This window comes from Ursus americanus, chromosome 17 (assembly GCF_024610735.1).
Source record: "Ursus americanus isolate L20-20 chromosome 17, mUrsAme1.1.p, whole genome shotgun sequence".
NCBI lineage: Eukaryota > Metazoa > Chordata > Mammalia > Carnivora > Ursidae > Ursus > Ursus americanus.
In genome coordinates this window covers 24757822-24776021 of record NC_142143.1, presented here as the reverse complement: position 1 = coordinate 24776021, position 18200 = coordinate 24757822, and the positions used below count along the sequence as shown (strand labels likewise).

Here is an 18200-nt window from a genome sequence, read left to right as displayed (position 1 = left end):
CAGTCCCTCACCAGATTCTGAGAAACACTATACTAGCCTATAGGCAGTACGAGGGCTGGGACTCTGCTGTTCATCATGGAATCTTCCACATGTGTTCCATGCAAGATTTGCTAAAATACTGCACTGAAGTTCCAACTCAAGTTTTTCTGGCTCCATAGCACTGTTAGCCTCCATGAGCTTACCAGTCGAAAGCTTAAAATTTCCTCAGAGAGGTCCTATTTCTATTTAAACATGTTGATCAGAAAATATGTCAAATAAGTACAATTTGTTTCTCCTACAGATATGTTGAGCTTTCCAGAAAAAGGAAATTTAGCTCTTTTCTTTCTCCTCTACAACTGTTTAAACAATAGAGAGGTTCTGTAAATAATGGAATTTATTCAGTTCAAAATGGAGTTTATTTTGAAAAGTTATTTATTCATCATGTTGTTACGTATTTGAAATGACAATATACTTCAAACTCAACAAATCTGTTTGAGTGACCAAATATCATGCTATAATTTTTAAAAATGATTTAGAAAGAGAACTAAGCAATGCAGTCAAGAGTTATGTAAGAAACTATTCACAGGACAGTAATTTCTCAAAATAAACTAGTGATGTTAAGAATTGCTTTAGAAAAGTTTTCCAAAACTAGAGATTTTTCACACAGGAATTAGAGTTCCAGGTTTCCACTGTACCAAGTATAGAGCACAGAGAATCATTTAGTGAATGTGAATCACCTGTAAGTGCACCCCGCTTTTCATGTTCACATATATCTTAAAAGGAAAACTGAAAATAATGATACTCTAAGAGACATTAATGGGTGTGAGCCTACCATTTCTCAGTAATTAAGTTTAAGATGATGTTAATAATTATACCATCTAAGTAAATTTTCACTTCAATTTCTTTCTTCATTGTTTCCTCTACCTTACCCTTCTTTTGTTAAGTCTTAATAACTTGCCAAAATATAACTGGAATAAGGTAGGATTAAAAGTGCTTTAACTTCCAATGCATAATGAAACTTGTAAAAACTTGCAGGTACAAAAAAGTGCATGAGAAAAATGAATATGTTGTCAGACACCATAATTGTTTCCCAACAGGTTTGTTCAAGTTGACAATTATAAAAATTAAATACAGAACTTTAAAAAGTTAGTTGTAAAAATGTCTATTTTAAGTGTCTATTTCTGGGAGCAGATTCAGATAGTATAGTTTTGAACACTGATCATGACATTTTTATACCCGACTAGTGCAAAATTCTGATAGACATCTTCTGCAAATGCCCAAGAAGAAATATTACCACTCTAAAAACTTTATTATGAACACAGAAAGTTTGGAAACTTTGGAAGTATGGATATAAAGGTTCTATTTTTTGGAAACCATCTGGGTATACCACACACACAATAGATACATACATTTCAGAAAATATCTATATTCACATATCTATGAATTTAAACACATAACCATATATTAAAAGGATATATATATATATACATGTTAAGTATATTTAAGTTATGCTGAAAATTTTTTGACATAGGGAAAGATGCAAAAGAGGACAGTCTCAGACTTCAAGAAGATATTTGTAGATACTCACAATATGCAACAGTTTTAACACATCCACAAACCTGTAAAATACAACAATAAAAGAAATGTTTTAAATGAGCCAATGGGGAAATATATGGTCTTCTGAATTATAAACCGAATACCTACACCTTCTCTGAGCTCATGATCTCCTTGGCGATATGATGGACCTTACTCTTCATTCCAGTATCTTCATCCTGTGGATGAGTGCATTAAGAAAGTATGAACTTGTAGAAAGATAAGCAAGATCAGCTTTGAGCTAGTCAGATGTAAATTCAAGCTCTGATACTTACAGGTTTCTGATGAGAACACATTTCATACTATATAACATCTCGTATGGAAACATGGAGAACTAGATGCACTTACGGAAGGGTAATACAGGAGGAGCTGAGAGCAATTGGTGATCCTCACTGTCGCCAGCACTGGACAGATCGACTGCCCTGAGGAGCCTGAGCCTTGGTGGAGCACAGGCCAATGGTTCAAAACTGAAAAGTCATATTGTGCAGGGGAAATGACTCCTACAGATATTAACCTGGGAATTCATCACTACCCTGAATTTCTTTTTTAATATCTGCTGGTAATCATGACATTTCCTCACCAAGATTCACTGCTAAACAAATAGCCAGATATATCTCCCCTCCTCTCCCTTCAAGATTTAACAAATCCCAAACATTCTGCAATATCTGGTTTAAAACATTTCATGAAACAAATTGTTATATACAACATTAAAGTTTCCCTCACCCTCCAAGAGTAAATCTAATCTTGCAGTGTGTATTTACCCCTTCCATGTTTTCCTATTTTAGTACAGAAAAGCTTAAATACAATATAAAAAAAAAACCTAACCCTTCCATCAGAATATAAATATTGTTATGCAAAAAATATTTAAGGTAGGCTATGAAACCAACTACTTACAAAAATAATCTTTAAAGAGCAATCATTTATTAATTCAGAATGCATTATTACTGCAGTCTAGTTAGTCTAGGATATTTTGCCTTGCTACTTGACCTTAGCTTCCAAACTCTATCTTTAAAGGAACAATTAGAGAGATGAATTTGACCTCCATCCCCATTATTATTCCGCTTTTCTAAGACAGGTTGTTGAATGACTGTGACCAACAGACTGGATAAGTTTTGCTCAACTGAGCAAGATGTAGCATAAGGTACTCAGCTCCATTCACCAGCTACCATTCCTCAGGAAGCAGTCTTAAGCACAGCATGATCTTGCAGACCATGTATCAGTCATGTGCTAATAACCATGACTGTGTACACACACACACACACACAACTTACTTTGAAAAATTTAGCCAAGTTATTGTTTTCCTATTATAATGGGTTTCATCATCTGTAGCTAGAAAGTTTAATATTTACAAAACACACTTTATCTTTTTAAAATCGAAAGCCAGAAGAAATGCATTAAAAATGAAAAATGGGGTGCCTGGCTGGCTCAGTTGGCAGATCACGAGACTCTTGATCTCGGGGTTGTGGGTTTGAGCCCCACGTTGGGTGCAGAGATTACTTAAAAATAAAAATAAAAAAATCTTAAAAAAAAAAAGAAAGAAAAACAAACCTAAACCACTGAGAGAACTAAAACCTTAACTCAGCACTCTTATTTTCAAATGATGTGAGGTCCCGTAAAGGTCAAGAGGTGCTCTTAGCAGAGCTTTAATGAAACCTAGGTACAGGGCGCCTGGGTGGCTCAGCTGGTTAAGCACCTGCTTTCGGCTCAGGTCATGATCCCAGAGTCCTGGGACGGAGCCCTGTGTCTGGCTCCCTGCTCAGCAGGGAATCTGCTTCTTCCCTCTCCCTCTGCCCCTCCCCTCTGCCTGTGCTAATAAATAAAATCTTAAAAAAAAAAAAAGAAACGAAACCTAGGTACACTATAGATGGTAAAGCATTTGACTAGCCGAGCCACCTAAAATGTGCACCACCTTTATACAAAAATTTCAGGTAGGTATACTTTATTTTTGGCATCTTTTATTTCCTTTTTTCTTTTTAAAGATTTATTTATTATTGAGAGAGAGAGAGAGAGAGCGTGCATGCAAGCAAGCTTGGGGTGGGGGGTGGTGCATAGAGGGAGAAGAGGAGAGAGAATCTCAAGCAAACTTTGCACCAAGGGTAGAGACCAACCTGGGGCTCAATCTCATGACCCTGAGACCATGACCTGAGCTGAAACCAAGAGTTGTATGCTTAACGGACTAAGCCACCCAGGCGCCCTGCCCTTCCTTCCCTCTTTGTATAACTCTGCGCTCCTTAAGTCTCTACTCCAAACATTTTTTTCCTCTTCAGGACCTTGCGCTGCCAGGCATCATTTAGAGAGAACTCTCTGGTGACTCCATAATAAATGTTATCCCCAGGGAGATATCATGCTTCTGTCCCAGCAAGGGACGAAAAAACTTTAAGTTAGAAAAACAATTTCAGTAGGCCTGACATTCCTTATCTGTAAAATGAAAGTGTTGAAATTGCAACTTTAAAATTTTAAGATTCAAACGTTCAGTATCTCAGGTGTCTCAAGGCAAGTCAGTGAGAAAGAGGGTGATGGCGATTCAGAGGCAGCTCTGAAGCTGGTGACTATGAAGTAGGTGTTTCCTTTCTAGAAGCTGAGATTGTAAACTTTGGGGGGAAAATGGTGAGTACTGGCATAAAGACAAATGTGTCGATCGATGGGAAAAAACCTGAGGGAAGCAAGCCCTTAAATTTTGTCAATGGATTCTTGACAAAGTTGTCAAGGCAATTCAATGGAAGAAAGGATTTTTTTTTCTTTTCAACATATGGTTGAAAATTGTTGGGCCAATTAGATATCTGTAAGCAAAAAGATGAATTTATAAGCTAACTGATACCACATACAAAAATTAAAAACGTATCCTGGACTTAAATGTAGGAGTTAAACCTATAAAACTTCTAGAATAAACCTTTGCGGCCCCGTAGAGGGTAACAGTTTTTAGATACAACACCAAAGGCATAATCCATAAAAGAAAAAAACACTGATAAACTAAACTTCATAGATTTAAAACTTTCAGGCTTAAAAAGACACCAAAAAGAAAATAAAAAGATAAGCCCTAGGTTGTAAGAAAATATTTGCAACCATGGTTCTGCGTCCAGTGTATGTAAGATGTGAATACATTTCATTAAATCTATAAAAATAGCCAGTAACTTCATGAAAAGATACTCAATATAATCAGTCATCAGGGAAATACACATTAAAACCACAGTGTGATTCCATCACACCCACAGAACGGTAATAAAAAAATCAGAAAATAGCGGGGCACCTGGCTGGCTCAGTCGAAAGAGCATGCGACTCTTGATCTTGGGGTCATGAGTCTGAGATTACTAAGTTACCAGATACTGAAGTACTAGATTACAAAAAAAATAAACTCAAAAAAAAAAAAAATCAGAAAATAGGTGTTGGTGAGGATGTGGAGAAACGGAAACCTTTATCTACTGCTGGTGGAAATGGGAGCCTTTATTCATATATTGTGATTGGAAGTTTTAGCTGTCTCCTAATAGATCACTAAAGGCAGAATTTGTATTGCTTACCCTCCTTGTTATTCTGAGATCATTCCAAGAGGAAGGAGTGACCACCATCCTTACTCCATCATTTAAAAATCTATAGTAACTGACAATCCATCATTTGATAGCAAGGTTAGTAGGAGAAAACGGCTCTACCCTCAGCTGATTCATTGCTCTATAGTTAAATCTGAAAACATTACTAATCATTAGAACCTCCAGGATGCTCTTAAATTTCAGATTCCCATTGAACTGTCTTGGAAATTCTGATTCTGTAGGTCTGAGATGGTGCAGGAAAGTGGCTGTCATAAGATGAAATTAAAGATAATTTTTTTAAAAAGCCCCAGCCTTCAATAAATGAATAAGGAGAGCATATCAAAAACACAAGTAACTACACATATAACTATGAAATAAGCTGACATCTTGAAGGAGCAAAAGATTGTAATAGGCAGGGGTGTGTAATTCAGGAAAAGATTCACAAAGAATAAAGCATCCAATGACCTCCTGTCACTCCTTAAAGAAGTCATCAAGTGTCTGCATGCTAGAGACCGGAGATACCCAATCACCAAAGTCAGAAACCTGGACTCCTTTCTTCTCCACACTCTATGATCACAACTGAGTCATCAAGTCCTGTCAATTTATCCTCCTGAATGTTTCCTTAAAGCTTCATTGATCCTTACCTCTCCTTTAATGCTGCCTCCTTATTTCTTGCCTACATTACTGCAGGAACCTAAGTAGTTTCCTTGGCTCTAGATTTTACCCCACTGCAATCCACTCTACACTGCCCCCAGAGTAATAGTTGTAAAATGCAAATACAACCACTTAGTTCTCAGATTGAAACCCATTAGCAACTCCCTATCACCTATGGACAGCAAAGACTCAAGTTTCCTTTGCCTTGTATCTGAGACACTCCACGGTATGTGTAGTTACCTTCACTAGTCCCTTCCTGCTCCCCAACACTGTATAGTCTCTATGCCAGTCATACTGGAATCACCTTGCGACTCCAAGTGTGCTGTGCCCCTGCATGTCTGTCCCTATACACCTTTCCTTCTGCTTTAACTTCCCTCCTTATCACTTCTCCCCTCCCCAAAGGTTTCTGCCTGTTATATTGCAACTTATCCTTTAAGATGGCACTCAAAGGTTTTCTCCTTTATGAAAGGCTGCCTTGATACTCTCTCCCCACCACTGTCACAGGACAAGTTATTCTCTTATTCATGTAGTACTTACAGAACTTAATCCAGTGGATTGTTTATTTGCTGATTTGTTTATTTCCCTCTAGTATAGGACCTTATTTACCCTTGTAACCTTCTGTACGTAGCACAATGTGTGGTTTACTGTGCTGATAGGCAGGAATAAGCAAATGTGTACAAGGGTGGCTGTCACCTCAGAATCTAAGAATGGAGCATACTGCTTTTGAATATTACATGAAAATGTAATTTAAAAAAAACCTATCAGGTCATTATAGACATTTCATCATGTAAAAAAAAGGTAGCGGGTTGGCTTAGATGATTAAGGCCTTCTGTGATTCTAAAATTCTAGGAGTCTATGTATCCTATTGTCTACTTTACCTTTTAAACTAGGACAACTACAGAGCTAAAGAGGGCTAGTAACTACTAGAAGATGATTCAATGAATTACAATCATTTTCAAAGTAGAAAGTCAAAGATAACTAAAAAAACAGAACAAAATAAAAAGTTCTGTATTATCTTCAACTTGGAAGAACAATGACTTATTCTGACCCAAGTCAAACAATGATGGAAAAATACACCCCACTGTAAAACCTCGAGAGGCCGTATTTGGCATCTCAACTTTTCAGTTAATGACAGTCCTCATTTAAATTACATCGCATTTCAAAACAGATTGCCTGTTAAATAACTTCATCTTGCAGAAGTACCCTGCTGTGAGAGCTGAAACATTAGCCACAAATGAAATTACTTTGTGAAGATCATAAAATAAGTCAAACAAATTCCAAAACAGAACCTTTCATCTGAAACCCAGTTTCATGTTCTGATCTCTTGATAATAGCCCAGCTTTGTAAATTCTTAGCTGTGTTCTCCTCTATTCATATTTGTTCAGTGCAAGTAAAATTCGGTGAAATTTATCCATTACTTTTTTCTTTTTTAAAGATTTTATTTATTTATTTGACAGAGAGAGACAGCGAGAGAGGGAACACAAGCAAGGGGAGCGGGAGAGGGAGAAGCAGGCTTCCCACCAAGCAGGGAGCCCAATGCAGGGCTCGATCCCAGGACCCTGGGATCATGACCTGAGCCGAAGGCAGATTGCTTAATGGCTGAGCCACCCAGGCACCCCATCCATTACTTTTTCATAGAATTCTTAAAAGGCCTCTGCTATGCTACTCAAGGGCTCTACTAAAAAAGCAAAAAATTGAACAACCAGATCTGCCTGAGAAACCTCTTTATCATTAAATTATCCCCAAAATGAGGTAACACCATGGTTAACCTCTAAAGGACAAAGTTCTCTTGGGTTTTGACACCTCTCTTCATGAGAGTACATATCATATCAGCTATTTTACAAAGAAAATTTGGAAAAGAAAGAGGTAGGGAAGTCAATATGCAGGAAAGGTGAACAGTAGTGAATATTCTAACCATAATGAAGGAGAATGAACAGATCTGATTTTCAAATAACCATTTATTAAGCACTGAAAGTAAAGACCGAAAAACATAAAACTATAAACTTGGAACATGAAAAAATAGAGATTACGATGGCTCTTCACTACCATCTCAAAGAAGTTCCATCAACATCATTCAGCTGCTATGGCTTATCCCAAGTTATTAGTAGAGATAGATTTTGGTTAAAAAACCCAATATAGGGGGCTCCAAGGCAAGTTACATGACCTGTATAAAAAACTCCTTTTCTTCATGTAAAAAAAAAAAAAGAAGAGTACATATGTCATATCTCTATCCTAGCATGTTTTTAAAGATTAAGTAAACACCTGTACCCACAGTACAAAGACAAGCATAGGCATACAGGTGTGGTACGATGTTAATATTCTTCCCCTTCCTGGTGGCACCTTTACCTTTGCAGGAGTATCTTTTTGAACATGTTTGCTCTCCCTTCACAAAGTTAAAAAAAGGGCCCAGTGGCACATATCCTTTATTTTCTCCTCCAACTGAGTCCAGCAATTTCGTAAGGAAACTGAGACACATTATCAGCTATGTGCTCACTATATGTCCATGGAATATGGCACCTATTTTGGATTGATTCACAGCCTCCAAAAGATATGCTATAGGCCTCAACCCCACGGACCTCAGAATGTGACTTTTTTTTGGAAATAGGGTTGTTGCAGATAAAATTAGTAAATTAAGATGAAGTTATGTTGGACTAAGACAGGCCCCTAACCTGACTGGTGTCCTCTGAAGAGGAGAAGAGACACAGACATGCACGAAGGGAGTACACTCTGTGACGATGGAGGCTGACTCCAGCCCTGTAGCTGTACGCCCAGGAACTGTGAGAACCGCAGACAAGCCACAAGGAAGAAGAAAGATTCTCTCCTATAGGTTTCAGAGGGAACATGGCCTTGCTGACACCTTGAATTCGGACATCTGGCCTCCAGAACTGTGAAACAATAAACTTCTGTTGTTTTAAGCCACCCAGTTAGTGATATCTTAAAACAGCAGCACTAGGAAACCAACACAACCTATCATAAACACAACCCTGGAAGCGTATTACAAGTGCCTAATGTGCATAAACAGTCTTGATTTCAGAAGTGTTTTTACAACTATTATTCGGTATGTTACAACTATGTATCCTGTATGATCCTTGGAATGAATCAGGGGATTACTTTCCCACTGTGTCAACTGAGAAATTGAGGATCAAAGAAATTATAAAAGAAGCTCTCACCTTATGACCCAGCAATTGCACTACTGAGTATTTACCCCAAAGATACAAATGCAGTGATGTGAAGGGGCACCTGCACCCCAATGTTTATAGCAGCAATGTCCACAATAGCCAAACTATGGAAAGAGCCCAGATGTCCATCAACAGATCACACACACACACAGACACACACACACACACTGGAATACTACTTAGCCATCAAAAAGAATGAAATCTTGACATCTACAATGACGTGGCTGGTACTATGCTGAGTGAAGCAAGTCAATCAGAGAAAGACAACTATCATATGATCTCACTTATACGCAGAATTTAAGAAACAAAACAGGATTATAGGGGAAGAGTGAAAAAAATAAAACAAGATAAAACCAGAGAGGGAGAAAAACCCAAGAGGCTCTTAATCACAGGAAACAAACTAACAGTTGTTGGAAGGGAGGGAGGTGAGGGGATGGGGTAACTGGGTGATAGACATTTAGGGAGGGCACGTGATGTAATGAGCACTAGATATTATATAAGACTGATGAATCACTGACCCCTACCTCAGAAACCAATAATACATTTTAAATTAATTAACTGAACTTAAATTAAAAAAATAAATAAAATGCCTCAAATAGCGGCACCTGGCTGGCTCAGTAGGAAGAGCATGAGACTCTTGGTCTTGGGTTGCTGAGTTAAGACCCATGTTGGATATGGAGATTATTTAAAAATAAAATCTTTAGGGGCGCCTGGGTGGCTCAGTCAGTTAAGCATCTGCCTTTGGTTCAGGTCATGATCCCGGAGTCCTGGGATCAAGCCCCACACTGGGCTCCCTGCTCAACAAAGAGCCTGCTTCTCCCCCTGCCCCTCACCCCACTTGTGCTTTCGCTCTCTCTCAAATAAATAAAATCTTACAAAAATAAATAAAATAAAATCTTTTAAAAAATTAATAAAAGAAACTCTCTTCCTATGCTTCTATTTCAAAGACATCTGGGTTGATGTATATAGGACTACACCATAGGCATTACTCTCTACAATCTTCTACTTGGTCTTATTGTTTTCCCTATACTGAGATTTTTTTGATAGTTTTACTAAAATATTCACATTACACAAAATGTATTTTTACCCTTCTAAAGTATAAAGCCAATGGTGTTTAATATAATCATCACCACAATCTAACTTTAGAACATTTTCATCATCCCCAAAAGAAACTCCATGCCTATTAGCAGTCACTCCTCATCCTCCCTTCTGTCCACCCCCTGCAACCATTAATCTATCTTCTGTTTCTATGGAAGTGCTTATGCTGAGCATTTCATATAAATGGAGTCATGTAACATGTGGTCTTTTGTGATTGACTTCTTTCACTTATCCAATTTCTAAGGTTCATCCATGTTGTAGATGCATCAGCACGTTCTAACTGCTAAGGAATACTCAATTCTGTGGATATACTGCATTTGTTTATACATTCATCCACTGACGGATCAATTTATCAGTTGACAGGCATTTGAGTTCCTTCCATTTTTTGGCTATGATGAGTAATGCTGCTATGAACATTTTGCACAAAGATTTCTTCTGGACATGTTTATTTTCATGTGGGTATATAACAAGGAGTAGAATTGCTGGTTTATATGATAACTCTAAATTTAATGTTTGGAGGAACTGCCAGACTATTTTCCAAAGAGGCTGTACATACCATTTTACATTATCACCACCAATGTATAGGGGTTCCAATTTCTCCATATTCCTGGTTATTTGTACATCTTCTTTGAAAAAATGACTATTTTTAGCCCATTTTTTTCTTTCTTAATTTAAATTCAATTAATTAACACATAATGTATTATTGGTTTCAGGGGTACAGGTCTGCAATTCATCAGTCTTATATAATACCCAGTGCTCATTACAACGCATACCTTCACCAATGTCCATCACCCAGTTATCCCATCCCTCCAACCCCTGCCCTCCAGCAACCCTCAGATTGTTTCCTATGATTAAGAGTCTCTTATGATTTGGCTCCTTCTCTGGTTTCACCTTGTTTCATTTTTTCCTCTCCTTCCCTATGATCTTCTGTTTTGTTTCTTAAATTCCACATATCAGTGAGATCATGATAATTGTCTTTCTCTGACTGACTTATTTCACTTAGCAAAATACTGTTTAGTTCCATCCATGTCATTGCAATGGCAAGATTTCATTTTTTGATAGTTGCATAATATTCCATTGTATATATATACACCACATCTTCGCTATCCACTCATCTGTCAGTGGAAATCTGGGCTCTTTCCATAGTATGGCTATTGTGGACATTGCTGCTACAAACACTGGGATGCAGTTGCCCCTTCGGATCACTGCATTTCTATCTTTGGGGTAATTAAGGAGTAGTGCAATTGATATGTTGTAGGGTAGCTCTATTTTCAACTTTTTGAGGAATGTCCATACTGTTCTCCAGAGGGGCTGTACCAGCCACTTTTAATAATGTTGGATCCTATTGACTAGTATCTTTGTGAGAATTTTTGCATCCATGTTCACCAGGGATATTGGTCTGTAATTCTCCTTTTTGGTGGGTCTTTGTATGTTTTGTGATCAAGGTAATGCCGCCTCCTAGAAAAGAGTTTGGAAGTTTTCCTTCCATTTCCATTTTTCTGAAACAGCTTCAGAAAAATAGGTATTAATTCTTTAAATGTTTGGTAGAATTCCCCCGGAGCCATCTGGCCCTGGACTCTTCTTTGCTGGGAGATTTTTTATTACTGCTTCAATTTCCTTGCTGGTTATGGGTCTGCTCAGGTTTTCTATTTCTTCCTGGTTCAGTTTTGGTAGTTTATAGGTCTCTAGGAATGCGTCCATTTCTTCCAGATTGCCTAATTTGTTGGCATATAGTTGCTAATAATATGTTCTTATAATCGTTTGTATTTCTTTGGTGTTGGTTGGATCTCTCCTCTTTCATTCATGATTTTATTTATTTGGGACCTTTCTCTTTTCTTTTTGATAAGTCTGGCCAGGAGTTTATCAACCTTATTAATTCTTTCAAAGAACCAGCTCCTAGTTTTGTTGATCTGTTCTACTGTTCTTTTGGTTTCTATTTCATTGATTTCTGCTTTAATCTTTATTAATTCTCTTCTCCTGCTGGGTTTAGGCTTTATTTGCTGTTCTTTCTTCAGATACTTTAGGTGTAAGATTAGCCTGTGTATTTGAGACCATCTTGTTTCTTGAGAAAGGCTTGTATTGCTATATACTTTCCTCTGAGGACCGCCTTTGCTGCATCCCAAAGATTTTGAACAGTTGTGTTTTCATTTCCATGAAAATGTTTCCATGAATTTTTTTGAAAAGACATTATTTATTTATTTAGAGTGAGAGAGCAAGCACAAGTGGAGGGGAGGTGCAGAGGGAGAACCAGACTCCCTGTTGAGCAGGGAGCTCGATGAAGGGCTCAATCACAGAACCCTGAGATCATGACCTGAGCTGAAGGCAGACGCTCAACCAACTGAGCCACCCAGGCGCCCCAATGTTACCAAGAATTTTTAAAATTCTTCTTTAATTTCCTAGTTGACCCATTCATTCTCTAGTATGATGCTCTCTAGCTTCCATGTATTTGAGTTCTTTCCAACTTTTCTCTTGTGATTGAGTTCCAGTTTCAAAGCATTGTTCTCCAAAAGTATGCAGGGAATGATCCTAATCTTTTTGTACCAGTTGAGACCTGATTTCTGACCCAGGATGTGATCTATTCTGGAGAATGTTCCATGTGCACTTGAGAAGAATGTGTATTCTGTTGCTTTAGGATGGAATGTTCTGAATATATCTGTGAAGTCCATCTGGTCCAGTGTGTCATTCAAAGTCCTCATTTTCTTGTTGATCATCTGCTTAGATAATCTGTCCATTGCAGTGAGGGGATGTTAAAGTCCCCTACCATTAGTATTATTGTTGATGTGTTTCTTTCATTTTGTTATTACCTGGCTTATATAATTGGCTGCACCCATGTTAGGGGCATAATTATTTACAATTGTTAGATCTTCTTGTTGGATAGACCCTTTAATTATGATATAGTGCCCTTCCTTACCTCTTATTGATAGTCTTTGGTTTAAAATCTAATTTGTCTGATATAAGGATTGCCACTCCAGCTTTCTTTTGATGTCCATTAGCATATAAATGGTTTTCCACACCTTCACTTTCAATCTGGAGTTGTCTTTGGGTCTAAAATGAGTCTCTCGCAGACAGCTTATCGATGGGTCTTGCTTTTTTATCCCATCTGATACCCTGTGTCTTTTGATTGGGGCATTTAGCCCATTTACATTAAGGGTAACTATTGAAAGATATGAATTTAGTGCCATTCTATTGCCTCTAAAGTGGCTGTAACTGTATGTTGTTTCTGTTCCTCTCTGGTCTATGTTACTTTTCAGCTCTCTCTTTGCTTACAGGACCCTTTTGAATATTTGTTGTAGGCTGGTTTGGTGATCACAAATTCTTTGTTTCTCTTTGTCCTTTTTATCACTCCTTCTATTTTGAATGACATCCTAGCTGGATAAAGTATTTTTTTTTATTATTATTAAAGATTTTATTTACTTATCTGACAGAGAGAGAGACAGTCAGCAAGAGAGGGAACACAAGCAGGGGGAATGGGAGAGGAGGAAGCAGGCTCCCAGCGGAGGGGCCCAATATGGGGCTCGATCTCAGGACTCCGGGATCATGCCCTGAGCCGAAGGCAGATGCTTAACGACTGAGCCACCCAGGGGCCCCTGGATAAAGTATTCTTGGCTGCATATTTTTCTCGTTTAGCACACTTAGCCCATTTTTTAATTAGGTTATTTCTTTATTATGATTGAGTTGTAAGAGTTCCTTATATATTCAGGATATAAGTCTTTCATCAGATATGTTTACCAATATTTTTTCCTCCTCTGTGGGTTATCCTTTCATTTTCTTGACGGTACTATATGCAGCACAAAAGTTTTTAATTTTGATAATGTCCAATTTGGCTATTTTTCCCTCCTATCACTTATACTTTTGTTGTTGCATCAATGAGGCTTCTGGCACCCAAGGTCATGAAGAGTTCTTCCTTTATTTTGTTCTAAGGCCTTTATAGTTTCAGTTCCTACATTTAGGTCTATGATCCATTTGAGTTAATTCAAGTGTAAGATAAAAGGAAGGTATCTACTTTATTCTTTGGCATGTGGATGTCCAATAGCTCCAGCACAATTTGTTAAACCCTTGATTTCTTTAACTCATATTTTGACTTTTTGTACTACATACATTTTTTTGGTGTTACTTGAAATCTATGGTGAAATGAGGTTGTTGTAAATAAAGTAATTGACTTAAAATAATTATTTGACCAAGGTCATATGCCTGGTAAGTGGCAGAGCTGGGACTGAACCACAGGTCTTAGGATGTCAAATTTCATGTTTTTGTGAGAACACAGTATTACCTTTCATGTAAACACGTTTCAGATTTATTCATCAAAGATAAGAAAAGATAAGCTTGAAACTATATTTTGTTATACAAGGAATGACTGGAGATAATATTTTGCTTGCTCCTTTTTATATATGCTGATAACAGCCAAAATCTGTTGAGCAATTTGTGTCAGAACTGTTTTAAACAGTGTATAACCTTAATCATCACAACAATCTTAGAAAATAAAAACAAGTGTCAAAAAAAAAAAAAAGGAAAAAGAAAAACAAGTATCTACCCTACTCCCTCCTCTTTTTACAGATGGGGAAGCTAAGGCACAAAGATGTTAAGTAAACTGCTCAAGATCACAGAGTTGGTAAATGATAAGAACCCATGCAATCCAGCCTCAAAGACTTTGTTGTTGTTCTTCTTCTGTTTTTTAAAGATTTTATTTATTTATTTGAGAAAGAGAGAGAGTCAGTGAGCAAGCATGAGTGGGGTGGAGGGGCAGAGGGAGAGGGAGGAACAGACTCCACTGAGCAGGGAATCCAATAATGGGGCTCGACCCCAGGACCCTGAGATCATGACCTGAGCCGAAGGCAGACGAGCCACCCAAGCACCCCAAGACCATGTTCTTCTTAACCACTTTGAAAGCAAATTACTTAAGAGAAAACCATTCACCAGGCTATGCTTAAATGGATCAGCAACTGTCTAGAAAGGGAGAGTTAGCTCTTTTAATTATTGCCACTGCTGTCTCAGGTGAACAGAGAGTAAGCTCATGAGGATGGCCAACAGCTCTATAAGAGGGAAATTACTAATTTACTAGAATCAGGTATAAAAATATTAAATGTTGATGACTAACTGAAGAGATAATCTCATTTTAAAAACAGAAAAATAGGGGTACCTGGGTGGCTCAGTCAGTTAAGCGTATGCCTTCAGCTCAAGTTATGATCCCAGAGTCCTGGAATTGAGCCCAGCAAGCCTGCTTCCCCCTCTCCTTCTGCCTCTCCCCCTGCTTTCTTTCTCTCTCTCTCAAATAAATAAGTAAAATCTTTAAAACAAAACAAACAAACAAAAACAGAAAAATAGGGGCGCCTGAGTGGCTCTGTCGGTGGAGCATTTGCCTTCGGTTCAGGTCATGACCTTGGGAGTCCCGAGCTCGAGCGCCAACTCAGGCTCCCTGCTCAGTGGGGAGTCTGCTTCTTCCTATGCTCCTCCACCCCGCTCGTGTTCTCTCTCTCTCACTCATTCTCAAATAAATAAATAAAAATAAAATAAAATAAAAATAAAAACAGAAAAATATTTAACAGAAATACTGCAGTGGGTGGCACAACTAAAGACAAAAACCAATAATATAAATACCAGAAGGGAAAGGAAAGGCCGGTGTAAATACAGAGGAAGGAACTCTGGAAGTCTCCAATGACCACAAAGCGAATGAGTCAAGCAGGCAGTGTTGTGACAGGATGTATTGAGAAGACGATTAACACAAAAGGGTTAGGGAGAAATCGTTCCTTTGGTGAGACCCCTGGTAGAATGTGAACGCCACTTTTGAGTCAGTGAGATCCCTGGTAGAATGTGAACGCCACTTTTGGTACCATATGTCAAGAAGCACAGGGAGAAACCAGAAAGGGTTTGAACAAGAGAAACGAACAGACCCAAACAACAGGAAACAGTACTTGTTAGAAAAAGAACTTGCAGTTTACCTAAAACAGTAAATGTTGATTTAATGATGGCCCTTAGACAGGAAGACCATTGGAAGCCTCTTCCCTAAACCCTGCAGGCTTTGGCTCTTTCCAGTCATTTATTTCTCAGTCAAATATCACTTTCTTAGAGGCTTTTATCCTAGGTAGACTCCTCAGGTTCTAGCACACCGCTCTGTATTATTCTCTTTGTAGCATGTAACAATCTGAAGTTCTCACTATTCTAATGAATCTATGGCCCCTCTTGTCCCATTAGGATGTAAGCTGTTCAAGAGCAAAACCCCTGAACACTGCTTTATGTCTAGTACATACTTTTTATGTCTGGTATATATCTGGGAAGTAGTATTTTACAAATACCTGTAGCATCTATATCTGCGAAGAAGCAACAAAGAAAATAAGTTTTCAATCAGAGATGGCAAATAGCAGTAAAACACTGGAGAAATTACTTAATAGTCAAAGTAAAACCCACACGCTGCTGAAGGATACTGCGGGCCTTTAAGAATAGTCACTCCTCTGTCTTAGGTATCTCACAAACTCACCTGCCTTAAGGCTAAATAATTTCTAGTGGTTACTCCCAACTCTATGATTCAATACTTTACAGCATAAAGTCTTACAAGAAATAAATAATCATTGAGTTCTTACGATGTACTGAACAGTGTTCTAAGGCTTTACATAAATCAAATTATTTAGTCCTCACAATTCTGAAATAAATTCTTTTCTTCTTAAAATGGGGGCTCTTTAGCTTAAAAATATTAAATAATTTGCCCAAAGTTACTCACCCAGTTCATATGTGGTGGAGCTGGGATTTAAATCCAGACAATTACACCATTCATTTAAGATTGAAATAAATTTAAACAAAGCAAAAATAATATTAAACAGGAAATAACCGATTGGTAAGTTATGGCATAGAAGTTATGTGACATGGATTTTCTCCTCTACAGTTTGACAGATTTACTATGTGGATCCTTTCAAATTCTGCCTTGCTGTAATGTTCCAACACATCTTGGGGTTATTGTTGATATACTATTTTTTCCTTTGTAATGATGCCTTTATTCAAAGAAATATATATTTATAATGAAGCATTCCTGTCAAACTAGAGAAACAATATAATGAACCTCCATGTACTGACATATCTTAAATAATTATCAACATGTGGCCAATCTCATCTCATGTATACTGAAAATATAAATACTGAATCATGTCAAAGGAAATCCCGGTATGTTATTAGTCGCAGCCTTTATTCTATCTCTAAAAAGATTTCACTGTTTAGTGACTAACATAATAAAAAAAATTAAAATAAAAAAATAAAAATATTTCGTTAAGTCTGAAATGCATTTAATTCCTTTCTTTCAAGTAGAATTGCTAGCAATACAAGGAACAATCCTGAAAGGGGATTTCTACTATCAAAAGGAAAAGCAAAGGACAGTGCCAAAAATAATTTCTCAAAAAATTACTAAATAAACTCTAAGTGATGCGCATTTAGAAATGTGATAACATCTTAGGTACTACATTATAGCAGGAACTAAATTTAAATTAGAAAATATTTTATAAGTTTTAAGAAAAAACTAGGGGTTTTGTGCCTAGCATGCTGATAAATATTATTTCCAGATGTTATGAGAGTCCAACAAACACAAAAGTAGAAACAATTAAATACCAACATATACCTGTTTATCTCCCAGGTCAGGGTCCCCTTTACTAGAGTCAGAGCTGACATCGTCTTCATCAGAACTGTTGATGTCTTCTTCCTCATCCGAAGGAAGTTCACCAAGACCAAGATCAAGATCGTTGTGTCCCTCCTGGGATGCTCCAGGACTGCTTCAGTAGAAAGTATCACATTGGTCACCTTTAATAACAAGGAATACTCCCCCAAACCCACACAGGATCGACCTTCTTATTTCTATGATGTAAGCTAGGTATAGCTAAGGGATGTGAACACAGGGATGGAAATAGCCAGACCAACCAAACTTCCCCTCCTCTTTCGCTAGCTCAGCTGTCAAAAACCCAAATTCATTTTGGGTTTAAAAGAAACATCTTGAAAAGCATGTATTATCATGATAGGAAGGTGGGTGAGAAGCAAGTTTTCCAGCTGCCCTAATCCTATGCTTCCACATCTTCTTCCTTGAAAAAATCAGGTCTCTATTCCTATGAACCAAGAAGGCTTGTAAGGATGTAGCCTAGGTTACCACAAAAGGGCACTCACTGGCTACACAGGAATGTTAGAAGAGTATGGTGTTTCCCTGGGT

The 18200-nt window shown here is 37.7% G+C and overlaps 1 protein-coding gene across 2 annotated transcripts in view; it reads right to left on the bottom strand.

The window, feature by feature from the left end:
• Positions 1-18200, bottom strand: part of FGD6 (FYVE, RhoGEF and PH domain containing 6) — a 110120-nt gene that overhangs the window by 57021 nt on the left and 34899 nt on the right. Inside the window, exons 3-5 of one of the 2 annotated variants that reach the window (XM_045780022.2) lie at positions 17622-17772; positions 1684-1751; positions 1568-1598 (exon numbers count right to left, since the gene is read on the bottom strand). In XM_045780022.2, the coding sequence (XP_045635978.2) occupies positions 1568-1598; positions 1684-1751; positions 17622-17772 (250 nt within the window). The remainder of the gene's footprint in view (positions 1-1567; positions 1599-1683; positions 1752-17621; positions 17773-18200) is intronic. The other variant, XM_045780023.2, reaches the window with a different exon arrangement.